Here is a 26,498-nt window from a genome sequence, read left to right on the forward strand (position 1 = left end):
AATCCTGAGGGAGGGATCGGGGAACATCAGTCTTTTGGTTCTGCTATTTATGGAGCTGCTTGTTTATTCTTAGAAATCCTTCGAGGCTACTTTTGTAAACTGAGCATCTACTCTGTACAGCAGTGTCTCGATGGTCTGTGGCAAGTGACGTGTTACTTGGGCTGCGCGTGACCCCGGCACGTTCTGGTGCCCCTGGTAACACTGGTGGGGTTTGATTTCGTTCTCTCCCCCAGATCTCTTTTGACCTGGCAGAGTACACTGCTGACGTTGACGGGGTTGGCACCTTACGGCTCCTCGACGCTATTAAGACCTGTGGCCTTATCAACTCTGTGAAGTTCTACCAAGCCTCCACCAGTGAACTTTTTGGGAAAGTGCAGGAAATCCCGCAGAAGGAGACGACCCCTTTTTACCCCCGGTCGCCTTACGGTGAGGGTTGCTGATGCTGCCTGTGGTGTCTGTCTGCCTGTGCTCAGGGCTGGCGTCCTTTGTGTGTGAGGGGAGAAGGACGACAGAGCTGTGAGACAGGTGGAGAGGCGTGCCTGCGTGAGTGACTGCATGGAAGTGCTCACTGCCATTGCCCGGGGGCTGGCAATGAGGATCTCACTGCACTGCACAGCTCTTCATTCAGCTGGGAGGGAGAGAGCTTTTGGGGGGGTGAGGATCTTGCTTCACAAAGGATTGGGAGATACTGCTGAAGCAATGGGGTTTGATATTTTTCGTTGCCTGAATGAAAAGCTCCCAAGAGCTCACTTCTTCCTTCATGAACTCGCATGAAATTTGAAACACTTATTAAAGCAATGTGCGTGGAGGACTTTGGTGATAAAGTTTCAAATCAATTCGAGTGTTAAGGCACCAGATTTTCGCTTTTATTCCTCCAAAGTATTTTTTGTTGTTGTTTTATTAGCAGAGGTCAGCACAGTGGCGTATTTCACACGCTCTGGCTGTGTTAATTATATTGTAAAAGAAAAAGTGCTGTGCTGGAGCATGCAAGAGGAAACAAGTGAGAAAGTGCCCTAGCGCTTCCTGGCCTGCACAGAAAAGGAGCATTTTCCTGTTCAGCTGCTGTTTATTGGGCTGGATATTGTTCCCATATGAAACGTGACACGTACAGGGAATGACTCAAATCCTGATGCCCCCGGCGGCTGGAATGTGGACTTCACCCCGTGTGTGAGAGGTGTGTGTGTGTGTGTGTCTGGGCTGGGGAGAGCAGAGCCCATGTACAATAATTTACACCTCTCTTTGCAGGGGCAGCAAAGCTCTACGCCTACTGGATCGTGGTGAACTTCCGAGAGGCCTACAACCTCTTCGCTGTGAACGGCATCCTCTTCAATCATGAAAGCCCCAGGAGAGGTCAGAAAACCCACCTGAAACCATTCCCAACTTTGCACACATGCTTTAATTTTATTTTTTTGTAAAAGTCAAATTAAGAGGCAGAAGTAACAGACCCTCTAAACTCATAAGACTAATTAATCCAGCCTGGTATATTTTGAAAAAATTGTGGATTATGGCCCATAACTTCTGACAAGATGGCTTTCAACACATGGCTTTAAAATGCCTTTCTGTTTAATCCTGCTAGCAATGCATCTTAAATTCCACTTAATCAACCCTTTCTTTCTTGCAGTACTTTATGAACAATTAATATTGCTGTTTACTTTAAGTGAGAGTCCATGGCTGATTGAAATACAATGACAGTTTTATTCTGCCCTTAAAGCACTGTGGCTGTAGAAAACACTCTAAAATTGAACTTTAAATTAACACAGAAGACTGGATTCTCAGTGGAGAAGCCTTTTCTTGTGGTCTGTTCTGAAGGAAAAAGAAATTCAAATTTTATGGGAATACAATTACAGAAATTATAGTCTGGCACAAAATATAATCATTTTAATGATGCTTACACATATAAACCAATATTTTTGTATTATTATATGCAATATGCTGCTATAACTGCAACACTGCTTAAAAAAAAAGACAAAAAGGAATCAGTGTCAATAGGATGTACTTATGGCACACTGTAAACTGATGTCCAAATTGCTCTGAGTGATCTCTATGCAATTAAAACATTCTGGCCATCATAAAGAATGAGGGAATCTGCAATGACAAATGTTAGCTTGGTGTGATTTCTGGTAACATTAAGGAGCTAAAAGATGAGATGGAATTTCTAGGAACACGTTTACCATTTGTGCTGCCTCTCTGTAGGCTTGTGCCATTCTGGAGGAGGAAAACTTCAGTGCTTGTTGCTGTTTTGATCCCTCTGACATTTGTTCCAGCTTTGACACTGCTGCAATGGAGCTTCCAATCTGAAGTCTCTTTTCAACACATTCAGAGTCCCTGTGGGGAACCCAAGACGGTGCTTTGAAGTCTCAGGCTGTACTTCTGGTTGTATGTGCTGGGTGCAGTTTTAATGCCACGAACAGGAATTGTGTCATAGAAGTGGTTTCAGGTGGCTCTGTTCTCCTTAGCAGGAGTAGCTGCCATGAGAGCAACTGTCACCACAGCCCAGGGCCATTCACTCAGTGATTTTATGGGAGAAAGGATGAAAATCTGTACAGAGAAGAAATCGGAAGAAAAGCTGTTTTGAGGTTGTTTCTTAATAACTAGTCACCACTTTCCTAGGGATGTCAAAGGTGCCTTGGGAGGAAAAGAGGATTTAACTGCAGTTCTAATTCCTATGCAGAGATGGTAGCATACACAGAAGTTTTAAAATGCATTGCAGTTTTGCTTTTTTTTTTTGTAACTATTCTAATGATTTCCACAATTCAGAACATGTAAACAAACCAACACAGATTTTATTCCAGTGTTACGTACCATAAGTCCCATTTTTTTAGTGTTACACTGAATTGATGGGATAGAACATCCCATTGATGGTGATGCTAAGTGCATCCTGTCCACACAAAAGGTCATGCCTGGGAATCAGTGGAGAGCAGGAGGCTCAGTACTCATGGTGAGGGAGGATGAACTGGGGCTGTGTGCTCAGTGGCTGCTAGCAGCTGGTCACTGAGGCTGAACTGAACAGACAACTGTGAAGAGTTTGCTTTGTGATCTCCCATCACATCATGTTTGGATATTGTACTGCTGGGGCAGTGACACGGGAGCCTAGTGAAAATGAGAGATGTCTGGTCTTGAGAGCTGCTTCCCTGGGAAAGGAATTTAGGAATATACACCCCTTATTTCAGAATGCCTGCTCCTCTCCTTAGCCTCCCCAGCTTCACCTCGGAAAGGAGCACTGGTGGTTAATCTCTTGTAGCCTGGATAATAACAGGGAAGTCTACACAGAGTTCATAAGGGTAAAGAGTGCTTAAGTCGAATATGGGAGGTTTCCTATTTCTCAAAATTACCAAGGCCTGAGAGAAGTGCTGGCTCTGAGAAGTTAATTTGCTTTTTCACTTTTATCTTGCTCTGTAAGAAAAACACCATAACCAGAGTACTTCGTAAGATATGACACCATGCTACAAATCTGAGCACTTAAGTTTGCTGTGTGGGCTTGCTTTTAAGTCTGATGTTTCATGTTCTCACAGCTACAGTGACTTTATGAAAACCACCAGTGATAAATTCCAGGTTGATTGAACCCACTGTCTGAGCCTTACATCTTAATTTGGGAATAGTACAGCATTATTAAATTGCACCAATACTTGGGTCCATACTTGAAAGATGCTTGTGTACATAACAACAGAGCATATTGGCTGAAATCTCACAGGGGGTGAAGTGGCTGGCTGTCAGACTAATCTTAAAAAATATACATCTACTTTTGAGCCTTTCTGTAGTGCCTTCCTTTCTCATTTTTAATTTATATTGTACATACAGCCTTTCATTTCTTAGTCACTTTGTAGTTTTCTAAGGTGATGTAGTCACTTATTTGACCAGGACATGCTTTTCAGCTCACATAAATCAACACAGCTACACCAAAGCAAGTAGGGTCCTGTGGATTTATGCCAGCTGAGGGTCTGGCACAGTACTTCCAGGAGTGGTCTGCTCATGTAAGACAAGCATCCTTTGCTTGGTGTAGCTCAAGTGTCTCCTGATTTATGGCAAGGCCAAATGAGAATAGGATCTTCCATTTCTGAAGCTTATTTATTGTCTAAATATGACACTAGCTGAAAAGCAAAATGCTCTCTACAGTGAGAGTAGGCTACAAGGTAGCCTTTGTTTCTAAAAGCAAACAAACAAAAGTAAATCTTTCCTAGAACACTGTTGTTTTCTTTTGTTCTGTTTTAATGACAAGACGACGTTATCAAATACCAAATGGGGGAGGTGGTGGCCACCAAGTTCCTGGTGCTGGCTGAACGTGGCTCCCAGCATTACCTGTGTGGAAATACCTGCCCTACAGCAGTATTGGAAGGGTATTTCTGGTCAGTGAGGTGATGGTTTTGACAGTGAGAGAGTGAGGCGATTAGCAAGTTGAGTTTTCAGGAAAGCTGGGGCTCGATCCAAGCCTTTTTTACACCATTGGAAAGATTCCTGTCCTGCTGGGCTCTGGATCTGACTAATACATCCTTTTCTGAGTGAGCAAGCAAACGACTTGTTGACTGTCATTTTCCCAGACAAGCCCTTACATTTTGTCTCCTTGGTTCTGTGCAAGAAGCCTTCTCAAGTTTACAAGCTGTGCCTTTGGATGTCTAAGATGACTTTCTGATTGGGTTAACCACTTCATTGCTTGCCTCACCTGATCTCTATCTGCCAAGAGGTACAAACATGCACAGCACGCTTCCTGACACAATCCAACAGGACTTTTGTTTGAGCTTTGTTGTCTTTTTTTTTTTTCCCCTAAGTAACACATACTTTGCCTCCACACAGGACACCATTGTAGAGATCATTCACTATGGAAGTTTTGTGTATCTGATACCAGCCCTGGTAGAGCAGTTGTCATCAGACCGTCGCTGTGTAGCCAGAGGGAGAGGATACAACTGCTCATTTCTGTGATCTCTCTCAGGGGGAGGACGTGGCTAGGTGTTAGATTGCAGGTGGAGTGCTGTCAAATATATGTAGTAAGGTTAAAATGAAAAGAAATCATGATTTAAAGAGAATGGCGAGCGTTCTTTGCTTTTATTGTGCATCAGGAAGAAGGGGTAAGAGGTTCCCTTATTCACTGTAAATATGTTTGGGTACCTATTGAATTTATGGAGGGGTTTGACACCTTTGTTTTTTTTTTAAACAAGCTTTCCGTTTCCCTTTTGCCTCTATTTCATAGATAAAGCAGAAGCAGATGGTGACATCTGCTACCAGCTTTCACAAGAAATCCCTACAATCCCCACTGTAACAGCTGCTCTTCTGCATCTCCTGTAAAGAGATGTAGCCAACGTCTGCCAGATTCCCCTTTCTCATCCCTTTGAGTGAAGACACTAATTGCTGCTCTCCATACACACTTTCTGTGCAAGAGGAGTCTGGTCCATCTGGTACCACTGGAAATACCACGGGGGTTTGCTGGTACTCTTTTTGTACGTTTAGTCCTGTGAAAAGGGAACACCTGCACTGAGGAGGTGCTGCCCTGCAGTGATCCGTGCAGGTGTTCCCTTACCTGCACATGCACTCAGATGTCAGCAGGGATCAGTGTGGGCAGCAGGTCTGCTAGTACTGGTGGACTTGTAGTAATAGTGACTGTAGTAACAGAGGACTGCCAGGTTAATGCCTGTCTGCTGTTTTACCTAGGTACATGTGTCTTCCCCTTGAAACAGGTCTGATGTTACAAAATAAATGAATTTAGTTAATTCTGCTGCTGTTGAACCTGATACTGGCAAATGAGTACTGATCAGAGCAATCACAACATATGGAGAGTTTTGTCTGATTTTTACATTGTTAATATGTCACCTTAATCTTCAACCTGGAGTGTTGCTTTCCTAGCACTACCCAATACTGGTGCAACCACACCAAAATACAAGTGGGCTTCCTCTGTGAGCTTCTGTTTTAAGAGCAGTAAACTTCTGAAACAGGAGCTGAAAGCTGAGAACATTTTTGCATGCCCTTAGCCTTGGGCATCCAGGTAGTCCCAGTCAGTGCCGTGGAACTTGCCACACAGGGGAATAAAACAATCATGTACATGAACTGATTGAGGACATATAAAGATATTTTTCTCAGGTGAGTCACTGATGAAGGAAGCTGCTCTGTCGAGCAGTCCAGGTACTGAAACCTGCTGGATTTGGCCTTGGCAGTGATAGCTGGTGGGGGGAGTCTCCACCAGCTCTTTCTTTTTTCCGTTGGGTCTCGAAGTAGCCCTGATTCTACACTTTTCTATCTGACTTACTTTCCTGGGGTCTATCACCAGTTTATCTAAGTAGTTATGGATATAGCCTGTACAAAACATAAGTAATTTCTGGCCTGTGGGTTTAGATTTTTTGGAACAGCTGCATTCACAAACCAGATCTCTCCTTAAGCAAATTATTATCTTATCAGATGCATCTTTTTGTCATTAAATCATGTGCTCCCTTGTGGCTTACACTGTATTGAGAAGAAAGTAGATTATAGTTTTTTGCTATTTTCTGTGACTGATTTCAACTTTTATTATAATCCAAAAAAAAAAAAAAAAAGGCAGAGCATCCACACAATTTACCAAATGTCAAAACTACTAAACTGAGAAAACCTTACCCACCTAATTTTTAACACTTCTTAAGTTATATTAGCAGATAGCAGTGTTAGTTTCTTAAACTAAGAATTGGCAAAATTTCTCTCTAATGAAGAATCAGCCCAAAACTTTGCAATAAAATGTTATGAAAGATATGGAAATCAGGAATGGGAAATGGACTGCTCAGAGCATGTATCTCATTTGTAGTATTCTTATGGATTCCTTAATGCACAAACTTGTAGAAAGGTTTTCAGAAATAATGTGGTTTAGGTGCCTATTTCTTTATTTTCTCCCTTTGTTCAAAAAACACAGCAGAAAGAAATGTCAACTTATTCCTCAAAGAAGTCTTCGGGTTTTGTTAAAAACAAATAAATGCAAGAGATGCAAGGTAATCAGATGCCACCTCTGAGGAGATTCATCACAGAGTGAGATTTTATAGCAGTGCCACAGGGAGGTTAAGCTGCTTTATCTGAGGCCAGAGAGAAAGTTAGTGCATTTGGTCAGAGCTTGCTTTGAACTTAAGAACAATTTCATTTTTCTGCCTTGATTGCACTAAGTCTTTACTGAAAGTTCCCAGGAAGGTGTGTGGAAAAATACGAAGCAAAACCACGCAGACAAACGTGGCATGTATAAATAGCTTGATTTCAGACTGTTAGATGCACCCTGTACTTTTTAAGGGTGCATGAAAGCTTTATGTCTATAAACACAACCTGTGTCACTGTGCAACAGTGCAAAATCTCACCAGTGGGACAGGCTGATCTGCACCAGGCTGGTTCACTGATGGCAAGGACCTCGGGAGCAGATTTTAACCTGTTACAAGGACCATAGCAGTAGAAACTGTCAGTTACCTGTGTTCCCACACTGTTGTTGTATGCACACCTTGCCAACCATGCCAAAATATTTCCTCTTCAAGGATCTGCCTTTCATGGACACTTAAAATATAATTATGCGATCTACTTAATTGTTAGGCACCAATTGGCAAATGAAAGCTATGCCCAAAAGCATGAGTGTTCTCCAGCAGCTTACAAGTATCTTTAGTAATTAAACCTGATACCACATGCTCTCTAGGTGTTGCAATATCAGCTGCATAGTTTGATCTGTATTGTATCTCACCCTATGGAATGATAGGCGTGGAAACAAAGGGTTGTGGGTCCCACTGAGCAGGTTTCCCATGGAACCCTTCGGGGTTGCTCTTTGGTGTTGGAAAACAAACTAAAAACAGACCAGCAGAGAGAATGCAGTATCATGTTTTCTCTGCTTTCTCTTAATTCTTGCCCTGGGATGTGAGTTTGGGAACCACTGCTGCAGGAACGCTGATGGATTTTCATTTTTGATGGTGAGAGCTTGATTTCATGGCATTAAATGTGAATAGATTTACAAGTAGTAAAAAAATTGTCCAGAAAAACAGCTCAGACCTCCAGTTTACATCCTTTCCCTCCTCGTTTGTAATAAAAACTTTGTATTAAGGGAGATATAAGGTGTTTATTCATTGCATCAATACCCATCAGTAGACGGATTGAGATTATTTGCCAGAAACTTTAAAATGATAATATCCTATGGTAATCCCAAGTCTAGCTGGTGTGAATCTGGAAATTTCAGAGCTTATTTTGGCTTTAAAGTAAATCCAGATGACATGAGAAAAACATCAGTAACACATTTTGCTTTGCATTTATTTTTATTTCTTTTTTTAAATGGTTACTTTTAAGTTATAAATCTTCTGTGTCCTTTCTTGCTGATACTTTTCTCTTCTCAGCCCCACCTCATGCCCATACTCTGAGTCACTGGTAGGCAGGTGTACATCTGTCAGGGACACTGGAGTTGCCTGGTATGCAATGGGCTCCCATTTATGCTGGATTTCTGCTTGCTGCAGACTGGAAAAAAATGATAAGGTCTTTTGTTACCACTATTGCACTTCCTCAAGATGAGTGGAGACACTGTACATCTTCAAAGATCAGGAACAGTTGTTAAACTTCCCAAATTTTATATAATTCTTTGGAATATCTTGAAAATTATCCCTTGTCTTAAGGACTTTGTTGTACAGGGGTAGTAGCAGTGATATACTTCATTTTAAGCATCTATGCTGAAGTTCCCCTGAATCTTGAGCAGAGCCAGTCCTGTGACTGGCATTTGAGTTTGCAAATACTCCTTTTTGCCACGTTGTTTCCTTGCATAAATATTGCACGTGTCTGTCGCTGAAAATCAGGCCAGCAATTGCTGAGTTTACCGTGTTTTTCAGAAGGAATGTGACTTCCTCTTCTCAAACCCTTGCACTGATTTTTGACATCCTCTAGGTATGTCATATGGAAAGTAGGAGATGGCAGAAGTGTTCAGTCCCTTTTTTAATAGAGGAATGGGGTGGACTGGTGCCAGTAGTGCTGTCGTGCTGTGTTGGGTTGGCCATCCGGGTACCACGGACAAACCTCAGCCTGCTGTGAGGCCTAGAGCTGGGCAGTGTACCCACTGCCCCTCCTCTGAGGAGCAGAAGGATGTGGCGGTGACCCGCCGTGTGTCCTGGCCATAAGCTGTCTCACTGTGCTCCCATTTCCCTGTAGTGATTTCAGTCATCTGGCTGTGGGTGGAAATCACATGTGCTTGTCATGCATCTGGGCTAGAAGGTGGCTCCATGGGTCTCCTTTACATTTGGTGTGTCCTTGTAGAAATTCCAGTGTTCCTACATTTAGGAGAGGGTCTCTGCCTTCAGCTCAGCGTGGTCTGGCATCCCAGCCCTTGCTGTGCTCTAGTTCATGGTTTTTGTTTGCAGTGCCCCTCAAGCTGCAGATACTCCGTTTTCTGACACAGTTTTAGTGTTCTCATAGTCTCAAGTCCATTTCTTTAAATCGTATGCAGTGGACACCAGCTGGCTTGTTTTGGTTGCTTCTTCAGGTGAGGATGCTGCTGTGAATGAGTCCATTAACAAGTAAACTGAGGATGCAGTACAAGTAAAAGGCATTTTTCTTTAAAACTGTTTGAGTTTTGCACACACAAAAATAGTGTATCACATATACAGATATTATATTTTTAGCATATTTAATGGTCCCCACAGACCATGCAATATTTAAGAAAAACAGAGCCAGGCTGCTGTAAGAGTAACTCAGGCTGGGAACTTGAAAGCTTGATTTCATGTAACAACAGTAGACAAATACAACCTTTGCTGCCCCCTTCCAAAAGTGCTGGTGGTACTAAAGAACTGGCAACAGTTTCTGTCCTGCTGGCGAGTCCAAGATCTATTGCCAACATAGTGTCAGAAAAGTAACGGATAGGTAACACATCATTATTGAATTCTCACTTGTGTCTCATAATGATGCTTTTCCTAAGAAAAGTATCATAATCCTAAATTGCACTTGAAGGAAAAATGAGCTCTTTGTTTTGAAATCATGGGATGAAGCAATTCTGGGTTTGAGTTCATTAGTGTTCTGCAGCTATTGCACAACTCTGGTCGACTTGCCACTGAGTTAAGTGTCTCCTGCCACTTTGGTTCTGCAGGTTCCTTGTGGGTTTGGTGGTGTGGTGATATCATCTGGTTTACCGTCACATTTACAGACAGTGATAACCAGGCATCAACACCCGTGGAGAAACCCACAGAGTCATCAGGGAATGTTCATTCAGTATTTCCAAAATTATGCGTGTGTGTGAGTGTGGGGATGATGCTTGGAAATGGCTGCCTCTGCATGAAAGTCTGGTGAAGGAATTACTATGTTCAGTAAAATTTACTGTAAAAGCAACATAAATGAAAATTGTCCAGATTGATAATGTATATGAGGGTTCATTCAAATTTAATGTTGTTTCTACTGGTTAAAGACAGGTAATTTAATATTTAAGAAAGAAAGCTTGGTTTTGAATTAAAAACCCTCACTTTTTAAAATATGCTTTTCCTCTAGGGTGCTAGGAGAGCATTTAGAATTAGAACATTCATCCTCAATGGATTAAGGAAAATGCCTCTTATTATTCTGTAGCCTGTTTGGAAAGAAACACTTATGCAGCCACACAATACAGCAAGTTCTTTTTGAATGTTTCTGCCTTTTATTACACAGAGTATCATAGCTGTGATCCTACAAAGACTTAGAGAGGCATCTTGATGCTTATGGACTCTAAGTCTGCTTCTATCGATTGTAAAAGCAAGTTTTTACTTCTCAGTTGCCTTGATCAGATTTTCAAACTGCTGTTCAATGTCAAAAGCTTTCAGATGTTTCAAAGCACTAGGATGGCTGATGTGGTGAAGTGTAAGAGACTTACAGAAGGATTTCAAGACAGAAGCATCATGCTAGTAATTTTAAGAGGACCTAACAAATCCCTGCTTCTAAAACCAGAACTAGGCAACTATGTAATGATGTAGACAGCAACTACCTGGAAATGTGCTGTAGGGTTTGGCCAACATGTAGTACCAAGGAATATGTAGGTTCAAGGAGAAACATTTTCCTGGGATTAATATAAATTGTGGGAATAATCTGTAAAAATTTGGTATTAGGCTGAAGTAGTTTGGAGAGAGCTGGTGTTTGTGTGTACATCCACATGACCTTGTGCCTTTGAGAACAAGAAAACGTGGGTATGAAAAAAGAAGAGAAAAAGGCATGATATAAAATCTGAATCTTGAACCTGCATTTTTATAAACTTTTTGTATAAAATAAGTAGAGAGTACTTTGTCATGAATAAAATATTGTTTCCATTGAAACTCTTGAGAATAACTTAAGAATTTAACCACATTGTAGTAAGCTGATAGGGCTGGCTACTTGTAAATCCCTCAGCAAACATTTTTTTCATGTTTAAGTGTATTATTTCTGTATAATTACTCAGAATTTGATTGTTTTATCTTTTTCAGCAACTTGTTCTGGCTTTTCTTTTTAATCGGCAGGTGAGATGTTAGGGGATGTGAGTGGTTCCTTTCGCAGCGTCTTGTGGGCTATGGAGAAACTGACAGAAGCTTTTTTTTTCTGGTGTGATGTGTTTTAATTATTCTAAAAGAAGCCAGTTGGCTGAGGGTTTAAGGATTCGGTGGCACTGTGTGCAGCTGTAGCTGGAAGGCGTGGCCGGCAGTGGCCGGGCCGTGGTGCGGGCCGTGGCGCTGAGGGGAGCTAGGCCCAGCCCCGGAGCCGCTGTGCCGGGGAGTCGCCCCCGAGGGAGGGACCCAGCTGTGCTGGGGAGAGCTCTTACCTGACTTTAACCAGCACGTGCTGCTGCTTCAGCTCACAGGAGGGGTTAAAGCAGCAACACTTCACACCAGTGTAACTAACCCCCACAACAAGGCAACGGAGCTGGGGAAGGGTCTAGAGGCCAAGTGTGGGGAGGAGCAGCTGAGGGAGCTGGGGGTGCTGAGCCTGGAGCAAAGGAGGCTCAGGGGAGACCTTCTGGCTCTGCACAGCTCCTGACAGGAGCCTGGAGCCAGGGGGGGGTCGGGCTCTGCTCCCAAGGAACAAGGGCCAGGACAAGAGGAAAAGGCCTCAAGTTGTGCCAGGTGAGGTTTTGGTTGGAGATGAGGAACAATTTCTTGCCCTTGAGGGTTGCCAAGGGCTGTCCAAGCTGCCCAGGGCAGTGGTGGAGTCCCCACCCCTGGAGGGGTTTCCAAGCCGTGGAGATGTGGTGTGAGGGACACGGGGCAGTGGGGACCTGGCAGTGCTGGGGGAACAGTTGGACTCGATGATCTCTAAGGTCTCCTCCAACCCAAACAATTCAGCGATGCTTTCCCAGAACAGCGCTGCGGCCGCTCTAGTGCTGGGCATGGGCAAGGGGGGAACAATAGCCAGAGTGGGCTGAACCATGCCACGGGGACTGTGAAAGGAGGACACGATGGCCCCTTTTGTTTGAAACCTCCTTTTGAAACCACACCCAGAGACACCAGTCCTGCACATAAATTCACACCGTGTCCTTCAGGCTCAGTTCTGCCCCATCCTGACCCTGTGTGCTTTAGCACGCCTGTCTGTGAGGAGAGTCCCTGCTTCCTCGGGAGACTCAGAGAAAACCTCACAGGAAAATCAGCTGCCCTCAGCTCGAGGTTCCTTTGGGTTTCTTCCATAGGAGACTAGGTTATTGTTATTTGCCCATCATGTGATGTCAGGCAACTCTGCAGCTGCTTAAATTTGAATTGAAATAGCTGTGGAAAGATGAGGACTCTCTCACAGATGAAATAACAAGTATCTTCAATAAAATTATAAATAAGCTGATTTTTTTTAGGAGATCTATCTTGTATCATAACAATTGTTGAAGTGTTTACTCACAGGTGCAAAATACTTACAGAGTCTCCTTAATCTCCAATTATTGTTGCCCTCTCATCTTGACCTCTCTTGAAGTGTTTTATAAACAATTTAAAGAATAAATGAAGTATTAGAAACAGTTATTATAGAGCAGGAAAAGTTATTTGCTTTCCTTGCGTGAAGGGATATAATTCATAAAGGACTGATTACACTCATCTGTTTTCTGGGTAGCCTGTAAGTTTACTTTACCATGGCAAGGCAGAATAACAGAGAAATTGTGTCATGGGAGCCAAGTAAGATATTGTAGCAGTAGGAAATCCAATTGCCTTGTTTTACAGCCATTTGTCTTGTCTGCCGTTTCTGTCAAACGATCATTTGAATCAAAAGCATTCAAAAAGATTTTCTTCCTTTGCAGTAATGAGAACAACAGAGACTGTTATGCTGCAGGACATTCCTACCAGGCCTTTCCTTCTCTAGCATGGCTACCTGCCAGTCCTTGTTGTTATTAAAAGTTGCTTCATTTAGTACTTTTTATGAAGTGGCTCTGCCCGGCTTCGTGGCTGTCACTGGGGTTATGAGTCAGGAAGAAGAGCAGGAATGGGGAGCTCTGATTCAGTGGAGCTTAGCGGCAGAGGAGTGGTTTAAACAGGGAGTAATGGGCAGTTTTTACTTCAAACCTGTTCTTTCCCAGCTGTGCATTCATATCAAAAGAAAAATACTGTGGAAAACATGTTTGATGTCTCTGCCATAGTGACTTGGACACGTTCCTCCTGCCTTGCCTTTTGTTTACAGAGCTCAGTACTAGCCATACTCCCTTGCAAGCCAGGAGGGTTGCCTTGGTGCAGAGACTACTAACGAGAGCTCAGGGTCCAGGGTGTTTGACTCCAGCTCTTGGAGGGAAGCTTTTTCTGTGAGGAAACAGATTCAGGATTTCAGAAGCTCCCTCTGTAGGTCTGCAAGGCATTCCGACCTCCACTGGGATGAAATGAGATTCAAGGGTCCCGGAATCATCAAAACGATGGAGCCTGTTGGCTGCAACACAGCTGGAGCTGGGAGGAAGATTCCTGTTCCTCCTCTGACATGGCTTTTTCTGATCTCGCTGCGAGGCAGACAGAGTGGAGGCAGCAGAGCAGCAGGGAGGACGAAAGGGTGACAGCCACAAGACAATTTTGTAGTGTCCCATTGCAATTAGAAGATCATTTGTTAGCCCTGATGTCTGCCTACCACAGTCTCGCAGCCCTTAGAGAAACTTACCTTACTGGAGTGCCTTTGTTTTCCCAGGCAGATACAAGAGAAGGCTCTGTCCTTTCCAAGATCAGTATTTGAGTGAAGAAGTAGGGCAGGATGTTGTTGTAGACACATACACCTCTTCATTTCTAGTACTTCTCATGAAGCAGGGAGGATGGGGGAGATAGGTTAATAACAGGCAATTGGTGCCAGCATGGCACAATGCAAAATCCTACAGTAACTCCGTGTCCTACAGTCATTGTCTTGCAGGCAATATCCCTTAGCAGCTCTAAGACACTTCTAAAGGATTCCTCAGCTTTTACAGTCATAACTCTGAAGTAGTCAGTTCTGTGGGTAAGTGTTTGGTGCTTTGTCTCTGAAAGGGCTGGGTCCTTACTCAGCAGAGTGTGGTCAGGGGAAATCAGCCTGAGAGCTGGTTCTGTGCCTCGAGCCTATGGGGGTGCTCTGGGGAGCAAAGGGAGGTTTGGCTCTGGCTCGGGGGAGGTCCCTTGTCAGAAGGTGACATAGGAAGGTTATGCACATAAGTACCAAACCCTCACCCTCCCATACTGTGCAGCGTTGCACAGCCAGGAGATAACAGCCTGGAGCTGTTTTAAAAGACCAGCTCTGGTTTTTCTGTGTTTAGCTCTGCTGGGCTATTTGATTCCTTTTGTTTATTTCTGCCATGAGTCATCTTCCAGGTCCGTATGTCCTGAAATCAGGTACAATACTTTCAGCCAGCTATCACTTGTATCTGAGTGCTGGGCACTGTAAACTTTCTTTTAAAACTCTCATGAATAATTGCCAAAAGGTGGTAGCTCCAGTATCCCCAGCAAACGCACGTTATGAATGGTCCTCTTTTTAAGGCTAGAATTCCTTTAAACGTGCCTGTTGGGTTTTGAGTACCTGCAGTTAAATGGTGTTGCTTTTGGCAGGGCTTGGTGAGCAAATGAGGCATAATCTCTCTGATCTCAGTAGTCTGGTCAGCCAGCCATGACATTCTCAGTGTCTTTTCTTTCTACACCCTGTCTGAGCAGAGCCGAAGCCCAGGCAGCTCTCAGTGGGGTTGCCAGAGATCACCACGTGCAGCGAGGCAGCAGATGGCAGGACAGTGGAAAATATGCAGCCCCAGTCCCTGGGTTCACGTGGGGTTCAGGGTTAAATTTCAGCGGTTTCCCTCCCTGCCCCTCGAGCCCCTCCACAAAGTGTCATTTGAGAGATGAACTCTTCAGTGTGCGTTGGGAAACTGTTTGAAATTCAGTTTTGTCCAGTTTTGGAAGTGGGTTCTAGGCTGCAGCAGGAAATTTAAGAATCCTGTGGCCACAACAGTTACAGTTTTCCTCATCAGAAAAAGGCATTAGTATGGGCATAACAAATGAGGTAAATACGAATACATCCTGAAAACTGTGAAGGAGAGGGAAAAGGACATTGCAAACTTGATTAGCTAAAAAATTGTGTAACAACTGAACAAGGGGTGCCTCTGCAAGCTTCACTGAAATTTGTGTGTTCTGACAAATGTCTTGTCTGCACTTTGGGTCCACGCCCCAGCCCCCCGCAGGCTCCCCCTCCTGATGCCTCACCCGGGTGGTCGGTCTCGGGGGACAGGCAGCAGAGGAGGGAGCGCTCTGGCAGCAGCTTTACGCTGTGCCCCTTTCACGGCGAATCTTCAAGCCTCGCCCTGTGAGTGATTTCATCCCTTTTTGACTCTTCCAGGGCATTTCTCTCTTGTTTCACAAATATCAAGATCCTTAACTTTCTCAAATTCCTGTAGGATGTTTGCATTTTATCCCTGCTTTTGGGAGTGAGAAACTAAAACATGAAGAAAACCCGAGTCTGCATTGACTGGTTGATGCTCAGAGTAAAACTCCCATCCCTTTGTGTCTGAGGGCTTGGTAGTGGAGCACACAGAGGATTACAGGGCAGTGACTAAATGTGAACCTTGATTTAAGTGACTCTCTAAGCACCTTTTCAGAATTTTCGGAAGAATCAAGGCTTTTGTTCATTTCTCCATTGCAGTATTAATCAGAACAAACTGTGAACCCATCGTTTCTTTTACTGCAGTTCTTTATCTTTGCTTAGCTTCAGACTGCACAGGACCCCTGCCTACTTCACTCCTCCCACGACAGTAGCCTCTGCTCTCTGAGTAAGGCTCTTCCCTGCACAGGGGACAATCCTATTAGGGAAAAAAAATGACAATATGTAATTAATCTGGATCTGGAGGCATTTTGTGCAACTATGTCATAGTGTGTTTAGAAACAACCCTGACATGCTAACTTTTAGTGCTAGACTTTACAGCTTTCTTCCCAAACACGTACAGTGTGTGTGCACGTGTGCTCTTCTGAGAGCATGTGCAGCTACCTATGGGGATATTAAAAATACATGAAATGTCTCACTAAAAATACAAAGCCAGGAAATTCAGAATTGGGCTAACTCTCTGTCCTGGTTTCACCCCATTGTGCTCCAGTATTGCAGGCTTCTCAGCCCAGCAGGTGATCTGACTGCCTCTTCTGTTCCTAGAGGAAGCGTAAACTAACTTAAATGGGAAATATCACAAAAACAGGATAACAGTGAATTTCAGGAGTCCACAAAGGAAGAAGTTGTTCTTAAAAATACTGAGACTAAACTAGTAGCGAGCATAACAGCTGGATGGTGGTAAATAGACATTTTATTCAGATCCTCTGGTTTTTGCCTTTTAATTACTTTCCAAATGTTTTGTTTCATGTTTTTTTTTATGCAAAATTTTTGTGGCTATTGGATGTGTAAATGACAGAATATTTAAGTTTGCATTCTTCTTTGTAAACCTATGTAATCTGACTTCAGCAAAACTCACCAACTTACCTTTCCCGAAGACTGAGTTCTCTGGGTTTATTGCTGTGTGTTTATCTTTAATTAATTAATTAATTGCACTAGAGAAATACTATTCCTGCACAGAAAGAATGCAGGAGTGGGATTCGGCTTCAGTGGCAGCATCAGAACGAGTCACTGAAATGTCTGAACGCTTCAGAAAGCTGCTGTAATGTCCTGTGCTGGGTGGTTTGCTGGGGCAATAGCAGTGCCTGCTTCTTTGCCCCAGTGCCTTTTCCCGTGAGGACTGGCAACGTGCCCAGGGTTTCTCGGGGGCTGGGGGGTGGTTGTGCTGTCAGCAGCAGCTTTTACACAGCCTCTGGAGGTGTCCCCTGTGCCCCTGAGAGAGCTGCTGCCCTGCCTGGTGGCACGGCCAGGCCGGGGCTTGCCTGTGGAAGCCGTAGCCCCCTTGCTTCTCTTCAGGGCCCCCTGAGAGCCATCGTGGCCCACTCTGAAATAAGGACATAACTTTTTATGGGACGTTTAAGCAGCCGGCAGTAACTACAGCTAGGTGAAATACTGTTTTTATTGGCTCTCTGAGTACAGGAGGTCACCATGTGTGTTGGCCAAACGAGTCCAAGCCTTTCAGGAGCAGAAGGGACCTGCTGGCTTTGTTGGCTTGCAGCCTTCCTGGGGTATTTTCAGCTTGTCTCTGCCTTTCCCTCCATGATCTTCTTAAACTTAGGCTTGGGGGTGTGTGTTTTATTAGGGTTGGGTGTCATCACACCGCCACCACCCCAAGCTTGTTTCAAGGGGCTTTGCTGTTCACACTTTACATTTGAGGAAGGTTGCTTTGGCTTTGTCCAAGAGTACGGCTTCCAGTGCCGTCCTGTTCTGTCCTCAGCAGCCCTGCTGGGAACACGTTTACCAAGTGATGTATTGAGGACCTAAAGAGTACCTTGAGAACTACCACTGCCCCAAAACTAACCAGAAGAAAGTCGTAAGAGAACAGCTGAGCAGCAAAGCTCAGAAGGGAGGTACATGGATTTAGGAACATTTTGAGTTACACTGTGTAAGTGTCCAGCCCGTCTAGGACTGCTTATTAGTTTGTGTGGGAGGCAAAATTTTCAAGTAAGCTATTTGGCTGTAGCCAGACCGTTTTTCTCTCTCCAAGAAAATACATCAGCACTGACTCAGCAGTCGTACACCACTGGGATTGCCTTTGAGGCTCACTCATGTTACACTCTTGACTTCAGCAGAAGTAAATGAAAGTTCTTTTTACCCCTGACTCAGAGCGAAAGGACACGTTTTATACCCAGCGGTTTGCACGTTGGAAGTTAGCACCAAGATGGGTGCACAGACAGGCGTGGAGGACTTGTGCAAAGCTTTGGTTATGCTGTGACCCACCACAAGCTGATGTCCCAGCCCCCTGCAGAGGCTAGGAGCCCAACCAGACTTAGTCGCTCAGAGGTCAGAAGGTCCAAGAAACTGTATTAATCAGTCATGTGTCACCAGGTAAGATTAAAAGCCTTGCCTGCTTCATCTCAGGGGAGTGCTAGGGTAAAGGCTCAACATCTCAGCCTGAACCATCACACAGCACCTTTTTTGATGTGCTACTGGTTGCTGAGAGGATGGAGGAGGGGAAAGACAGGGAGAAAAGAAAAGGGGTGTTAAATTTAAGGGTACAGATGCCTGACCTCCGATAGCTATTTAACAGGATCATTTAAAATCTGGTTTTGGGGCAAGTTGCCTTAGACTGCATGATATTTCCATTTTGTCCAAGTGCTGGATTTTCCTTTTGGTGACTTGCATTTCTAGCTCTAGCAGCACTAGTTCAGCAAAGCAGGTCCCTGGCTGCAGCTGCTCACACGTGCTTGGACAAGGCACAGAGGCTGTGCACGCTCCTGCTGCCCACAGCTCATACGTGCAAGGGCTTGTCTAATTCTGTGCCAGCTTAAATGAGAGCTTTGAATCAGTCACATTAGTTGTACAATTTAAAAAGCACATCTTAAATGAGCGTTAGCAAACCAGAGTGGCTGAAGACGTTTACCTTTGTTTTACAGTGCAGTGTATGTGACCTGTGATTAAGAAATCAAAGGGAACAGTTTGGAGCAAAAGGTTAAGTTTTCTGTAAGTGAAACGCTGCTCTGTTTATGTAAATACCATTAACAGCATAAACTTGGGAACAGGGATAACACTTTTGCATATTTCTTTCAGTGTTAATGTTTGGGTTCCCCTTCATAAGAATCTTTGATGCCTCACCTTTTCCTGTCCAGTGTACAGTTCCTGAGGGAAAATGTTTTAATTTAAGAAAAATTATATGGAGGAAATACACTGAAATAGCACCTTTTGCCCAGCAGTTATTGCTGGTGTGCCACCCTGTCCTTTCAGCAAGCTCATATGATAGATCTGAGATGTGTCATTAGCTCTGAAGAAGGGTATTTTGAATGTGAAATGTAATACCTTTGTGTTGTGCATTGCACACACAGATTGCCTGCTAATTAAATGTCTATTTTTCACAGTCACTTTAGAGAACTGCTGCTGTGTAGTCACAGAAGTTACCCCGTGGTTGTTCTTGGGGAGGTGTAAACCTGTTATCTGTTTGCATGCAGAGCAGTAGTGGAGGTGGGAGCCCCCGTGGCAGGTCCCAGGGAAGGGTTAGCTCTGTGGAGCAGAGGGGGCCTGGCTGGCTGTGCTGTGCCACGTCACCTCACGGTCTCATCCTCTGCTGGCTGGGAGGTCTCTTGCCCTGCTTCCCTGCGCCTCGGACAGGGCTCACTAGCTGTCCCTCCAGGGAAGCCTCGTGCCAGCTTCCACCCACTGGGAAAAAGAAAAGTCTCCCTGCTTTCTGCACTCCCTCCCAGTTTCTGTACCCTGTCGCTCCTCACGAGGTTGTCTCTCACTCTTATTTTCCCCCCAGATTATAAGAACCATTAATTTTTGGTCCCTCCATGCCCAGTTCATCTGACCTCCTGTTGGCTGCAGCTGTCCAAACGTTCTCAGTTTGCAGGTGGATGTCAGGGGCAGAGGTACTCTTGGGTTGAAGAGCATCAGTCTCTTCCTGCTGCTGATGTTCTGACCTCTGCACACCTTTTGTTACCTTTCTCCCTCAACCTCCTTGTTTTTAAAATGTAGGTAGTCATATATATTCCATTACCCAAGGAATTCCATCAAGAAGTGTGGTTCAAATGGAAAATGGGGCTGAGCAGACTTAGCACATTTTGCTTTTGGCATCAGAAAGTTCCAAATGTGTGTCAATATGTTGTAAAGGGAAATATTTCCATCAATATGCCAGTTAATGTTTTTGTTAGCAGTATTTAAATGAGTTGGTGCCACTTCATGTTACTGAAGTCACAAATTGTAAAGTAATCCCAAATGAGGCTCTCTCTTAGTAAGAAGGTTCAACTTTATCCTCGTATTGTTGGATTGTTGCTTTCAATCTGTGATCTGTGGATTTTATTGTTACAATGATTATTTCCTGGGGGTTGATGAAGAATATCTTTAGAAACAAGCCTATTACCAGTAGCCTTATCTTTCCTGTTTAAAGATTCACGTGACCACTGGAAGGTAGTTGGGGGGCATGTAAACTGGAAATTTTGACAAACACTGCAAACGTTTTAAAAAATCTGAGAAACTCACTATGTAAAGTACCATTACAATTTAAAAGGACAGAGAAAGAGATTGGAAATATTATGATGAAGCAAAGTATTTCCAGCTATGCTATAGAGGATTCAAATGTAAGAATTAAAGCACTCTATCTCATGTTTCAGGAAGTAAAATGATTTATTGCTCGGTTCAGGAAGATGTTTCCCTTTCAGTGCATGACTTTACGATGAGTTGCTTATGAATCATAACACCCTTATTTCATATGCAGTTTGCAAAACTCTGATTGTGGGCTTTCTGGCAAGCTTATCCAAATGGAGCTGTACTTGCTGTGGAATATTTACAGGAGATTATGGAGAACTGGGAAGGAAAAAATCACTTTTAAAAGTGACTTTCCCTTTGTTTCTGAACAGTGAGGTTTTCACTCTCTACAACTGCTGTGTAAAGAAAGGCAATTGCCAGTTGTAATGTGTGAGTGTTTGTCAGATACTCAGTAGCTGCCTTAGTAGTTTACCCAGCTGCAGTACTCTATCAGGTATTTCACTCAAGATACAGCTGAAAATCCCATTTAAACCCAAAATATAGAAGGTTACTTTAAAGATCTGTAACTTAATTTTTCATCTGATTTATACTAATGTGACTCCACTGACTTCTGAATAATAGTTATTGGTTTTCACTTGCATAGGCTAAAGGAGACTGGGCTTCATTTCTTAGAAAAAGTGGGTGTTGCTTTGTTTCTTAAGTTCAGCTTGTTGCAAAGATGGAAAAGCTTCTCCTAGAATGGAAATTATGAGCAGTGTGGATTTTCAGGCAATCAAAACATTTTAACGATCTCATTAAATGTATAATTTACAACACATCTATGTTAAAAGAAATATGTTCCTGTGGGTTAGTGAAGCACTGGGTACACGATGTGTTTGAACATGTCAGGCTTCCACTGGAATCTGTGCCAGAACTGTAGAAACTTGGAGGAAAAAAAAAAATAACCAAACCCAAAGACTCTTTTTCTTGTGCCAGCATCTTTAAAGACCTTTTTATCATATTTTATGCAAAATGCAGAAGATGATGTTACGGCAGCTTGACAGACTGTGCTAGGACTCCATTGCAGCTGTCTTGTAAGTGTTGCTGTTAAATGCTGTCATATTGACTGTTATTCTGTGATTTTACCAGAATTAATGATGGATTTCCCTATGCACGAAACAACTAGTGTTATACAAGGATAAAACTCTTCCTAAGCTCACAGCTTTGTTGTCTCTTGAGTTTTGTATGTACCCTTGAGAGCTGACAAAAGCAGCAGGGTGCTAAGGCACAGACTCAGACCCTTTCTTCTCGGGGTGCCCAGCTTTGGAACTGGTGGTGCATGAAGGGTCCTCCCTAAAGCAATGATGTTAAATGTGTGTTAAGGAGGGAGGTGTCCAGCTTTCAGGACGGGGCCTTTGCCAGGCGTAGCCAACAGGTCTGGGCCGGAGAGCCCCGGCCATCGCGCCGTGCCTCCGCTCCTTCTTCTTGTGATGTTCTTCCTAGGGTGGTTTGCTGACAAGTTATATGTTTTACAGACCAGGTCTGCTTGATGAGGAATCCTTGCTGAAAATCCTGTCTAGGTTAAATTTGGTTTGTAAGTCAGACCTTATATTACCTATTGGAATGCTAATGATCTCAGAGGGAGAGCTTGGATTTTGAAAACAAATCTAAGGTAATGCCCAGGGTTCCTGGAAGAGCTGTTAATATCATGAAAACTCATGTTTGAGGCCTCTTTTAAAGCGTAAAAACTTGTTAGGCGCTGTGCAGCTGAGGCTGTTTGGAGCTGCTGAAAGGCATGGACACGCCAGAGCAACCTTGGCCGTGCCTGGCCAGCTCTGTGCTGCTGTGGTACAGCGACTGCAGCGCCGTCGCTGGCGACCCACACCAGAGCAGCACGTGGCCCACCGTGGTTTGGTGTATTTGCTGCAGAGGTAACTATGCAAGGCAGTTAGCCCAGCATGCCTGGCCCTGCTCTGGGAGCAGGAACGACTCTTCTCTCCATGACTGTAGGACAGTGAGCTCCCACAAGTGTGCTGCTCCCATAACAATGCTGCCCCTACATGTTTTAAAAAAAGTGGTCAAATCAGTCAAAATATGTCACACGTTGAACAGAGGTTTGGGCACTCCATGTTCATTGTGTCAGGTGTGAGCAGTGGGGTCTGTTTTACAAAACCCCTCTGCAATGAGGGAGAAGTACAAAGCCAGGAGACAAAGGGGGCACTCGGGCATCTCTCTTCCCTGCCAGTCTAAGCTAGCTTCTGTTGTTACCACCAACACGTTTCCACATGAGTCAGTAATGTTAGTAGCATTATAAAGCAGACCTTACTCAGCTGTGGTAGCTGATGGCGTTTTAGCTGCTGCCTCATCTTGATGTGATGAAAGTCAGCATAAAGGGTGAAGCAGGTAGCACACCAGCAGCTCTGTGGATACTCTTGTTGGCACTAACTGGTTATTCTGTGGAGGGCAATGCTGCTGTAGGTTCAGCGTTAGCAAGCCCTCAACACCTCCTAAGGGAGGGGGAAGTGAACCCTTGCTGTGTCTCAAAAGGTGCTTTGTCTTCAGTCATAAAAAGGTATCTGTAGCCCTCCACACAGACCTTTTAGATAGAACCATTCCTGAGGAGAGACCTTACATCTGCCAAGTTTCAGCCCCCAGTGAGATCTTACAGCCCAACTGCAAACCCCCAGGATAGGGCTTTACAATGGAAATGCTGACATAGACTCTGCTGTTGTGTTTGACTCCGGTGGGCATCAGCTTCAGTTCTAGTTGTGATGTTTGTTTGATGGCATGGGATCAAACACATAGTGAAATGGCATGTTCTGAGATACTGGGTTTGAAGAGAATCGGTATTTAAACATTATTTATGAACCATAGAATTTAAATGCTTCTGAGGTGTGCCATTCAGTCCTTGGCTGCATAAAAAAATATTCTACTCACATTTCTCAGGATGAACAGCAGCAGAGTTTTCTTCCACAGCTTTAATGCTGAGGCACTTCCAAGAACAATTAATAATTGGCATTATTTTGTTGAACCCTTACTAGAATATTTATGGAAGGTGAAGTTTTTCATTTTCCACTGTGGTGCTCTTCAGTTCTTCCTTTCAGCCTTTTGAGGTATACCCTGATTTTGCCTGGAGAAGATCTTTGAAGATATTTCTCTCCAGTTATCAGTGGGTCTGCGGGAGGGCAGCAGTTCCTGGTATTTGAGGTGTTGTGCTAGATGAATCTGCTTTCCTTGTCCCGTATCATACATATATTTCAAATAAATTTATAATATAAAAGTTCTGTCTCCCACACACAAAACCTAATATCTTTTTTCTCTAATATGCTTTTTTATTTTAATGCTGAGGGAGTAGTTGCTCCAAAATGGAAGCTGAAGTGCATTAGTTGTGCAGGCTGACAGTCAGACTTGCCCTAATGCTGATGATGACTAGAACTCTCACTGCTTTCACTGCAGGTGGGAACGTGGTGCTGAAAGCAGCCAGCTTTGCTCAGCACTCCATTGCAGTCTGGAACATAAAAAAAGACTCCCCAGTATATTTCATTTACAAAATTTTGAAAATCATGCTACTTGGTATGCTTCCTTTATATGTGAACACTTTTTATGGGGAATATACAAGTGATTTGATTTTTCATCCTTTAAAAAACAAGTGCCAAATTGATGGTGTATTCTAGATGCCTAATAACTGGGATTCCAATTAGTTCAGCAGATAATAGAAAATTAAAATTCTCTGTCAATCCTGTGGTAAGGTCTGAATTATTTAACTGCTTCATTCCACGTGGGTCTTACAGGTGCATTCTTTTATTTATTTTTTTTTACTTTGGGCAGAATCAAATGACACAAAAAGTTACTGTAGTGCTCTTGACTTTACAGGAAAAATTACTGGTCTGAAAAAGACACTTCTCATTATTTAATAATTTTCTAGCATCCCATTGTTTGTTTAACATGAAGCAAACCATGGAGTTGTGTATGCCAAGTGCAGAGTTCCATAATGACAACCTGCCATGTGTGCATTGACTGTACAGGCTGCACTGCTCAGGGCTTCTGCAGTCTGCCGAGAGCACGGACAAGTGCACTCATTGTCACCGACCTTCCTGCTCTCTGTTTTGATGAGGTATCATCTGTCACCACGCCATTTTTTGTATTTTTTTTTAATCTGTTTAAAAGGCATGTAATTTTAATTTCTGTGGCCCATTACTGTGCAAATGCCATTGGGCTTGTTTAATCTGAACTCCTGGTTTGACTTCAAATCGCTCTGCTCCTGAGGGGCCTGTTGACCACGTTTTAGCAACACGGCCATCATAGCCTAAAAATCAGGGGATGAAAGCAACTAGAAACAAGTGTTGTTTAAAACAGCTCTGGAGGGGGCAGAAATAGGTACAAAAATTTTCCAGAGCAATACAGTCAACTAAATACAGAAATACACTAAAATATTGTGCAGCCTTCAGCTGACAAAAGTTGAAATCACAGTTTAATGATCTCACTGAACCTGGGGGACAAAGAATCCCAAATAACTAGAAAAGCAGAACACATTTAACCATTATAGTCCTGTGGAGAGTATGTGCTATTTGGATAGCCTCAACTTTTAAAAAATTATTAATAATCTAATGTATTTAGGTATATGAATTCCTTAAAAGAAAATAAAAAATATATATATATAAAAAGAAACGGAAACAAAAAACTTGAGGGTGGTCTAACATGTCTGTCTTCTTTATGTAACCTTTTGCATTTTGTGTTTAAGAACTGACATTCCAAATGATTTTCTTTGGCTTCATGCCTGGACTGAATACTGAGGCAGCAAATTAGGAATGCTTCAGAAGTCCCACAAAGAAAGATCTCTGCTGTGGAAGTGCAGCTAATGTGACACTTGCACTGGAAGCTCCTCGGCCGACTCGGCTGATGAGTGGTGGCGTGGGTCTAGGTGGTGTGAGGGACTGGAGCACGACAGAGGGACCATCTGCTGCCCTGCACAAGGTGTTTCTTGTGGCCAGTTCCTGCCCCTGTGACTATGCTGATACACCTTTTATGTCTATTCCAGGGGCCAACTTCGTTACTCGGAAAATTAGCCGATCGGTAGCAAAGATTCACCTTGGACAGCTGGATTGTTTCAGCCTGGGCAATCTGGATGCTAAAAGAGACTGGGGCCATGCCAGGGACTACGTTGAGGTAAGCTGTGGGCCGTGTGCCTTCTTCTGCATGGGCCTTGTGGTAGGGATAATGCTTACTGCTGTAGCTTCAGGTCATGGTCCACGGAGGGCTATCCCAGCATGGTTTTGCCTATAGAGGCCTGTTAACTTTGTCTTGCTCTTAATTATGGACAAGGGAATTTGGTAACACAGCAGTCTACACCAAGCATGACCTGAACAGAAAAATAAATCTTTGGGTTTACATTCCTTGACTGAATTCCTTGGGGGAGGGCACTGACTATAAAGTGGATCTATTTTAGAATATTTCTCCTATTGTTTTGACAATTTTTATGGCCAATACGAAGATTGCAGCAAGATGCAGTATGACCTGAAGTCAAAGTTCCTGCTGGAGGTTTGTGACCTTTGCTATAATGGGCCAGACCAACATCTGTATTAATGCTGGCTGTGCCTTAGGAAGAAGCAGCACCCCAGGGCTGCAGTGGCAGGTCTGGCAGCTCCTGCCTGCGCCTGGGGCTTGGGACGTTCGCAGCTGGGATTTGTTTCTAATTTTATTCTGTGCATCTACTTAAGCAGACAAACAAACAATGCCCCTGTATTGTATCACAAGCAGACATGAATGACCATGTAGGAAATATTGTCTTTTCCCCAGGAGACTTTTGTCCCCATTTTGGTGCTTAAAGATTTCCTGTGGTCATTGGACTATTTCTGTCTTTTAATAATTCCTTGCTGGGAAACCGGATTTGGCCTCGCCATTCATTGATGTAGTTTAAAAAGATGATGATTGTTTGTTTTGTTTTTCCATATCACAAAGTAAGAAGTATTTCAGTAGGAAAAAGTCTGATATGGGATTTTTATTGTAAATTGAGATTTAAAAGGTAAAATAAAACCCGAGCTCTCAAATGTTGTTTATGGTCAAAAAGAAACAGCAAGAAAACAAAATCATTATACTGCAATATAAAATTTGTTCTGGAAGATATTAGG

General features: G+C 43.5%; 1 protein-coding gene across 1 annotated transcript; it reads left to right on the forward strand.

The window, feature by feature from the left end:
- Positions 1-233: 233 nt before the first annotated feature.
- Positions 234-25,536, forward strand: GMDS (GDP-mannose 4,6-dehydratase; the record flags this gene model as incomplete). Its single annotated transcript, XM_008946019.1, has 3 exons — positions 234-426; positions 1,246-1,350; positions 25,409-25,536. Coding segments are annotated over 3 exons (426 nt in total), but the record flags the coding sequence as incomplete, so codon positions are not given.
- Positions 25,537-26,498: the final 962 nt, after the last annotated feature.

Source organism: Merops nubicus, unplaced genomic scaffold, assembly GCF_000691845.1.
Source record: "Merops nubicus isolate BGI_N331 unplaced genomic scaffold, ASM69184v1 scaffold13988, whole genome shotgun sequence".
Taxonomy (NCBI): Eukaryota; Metazoa; Chordata; class Aves; order Coraciiformes; family Meropidae; genus Merops; species Merops nubicus.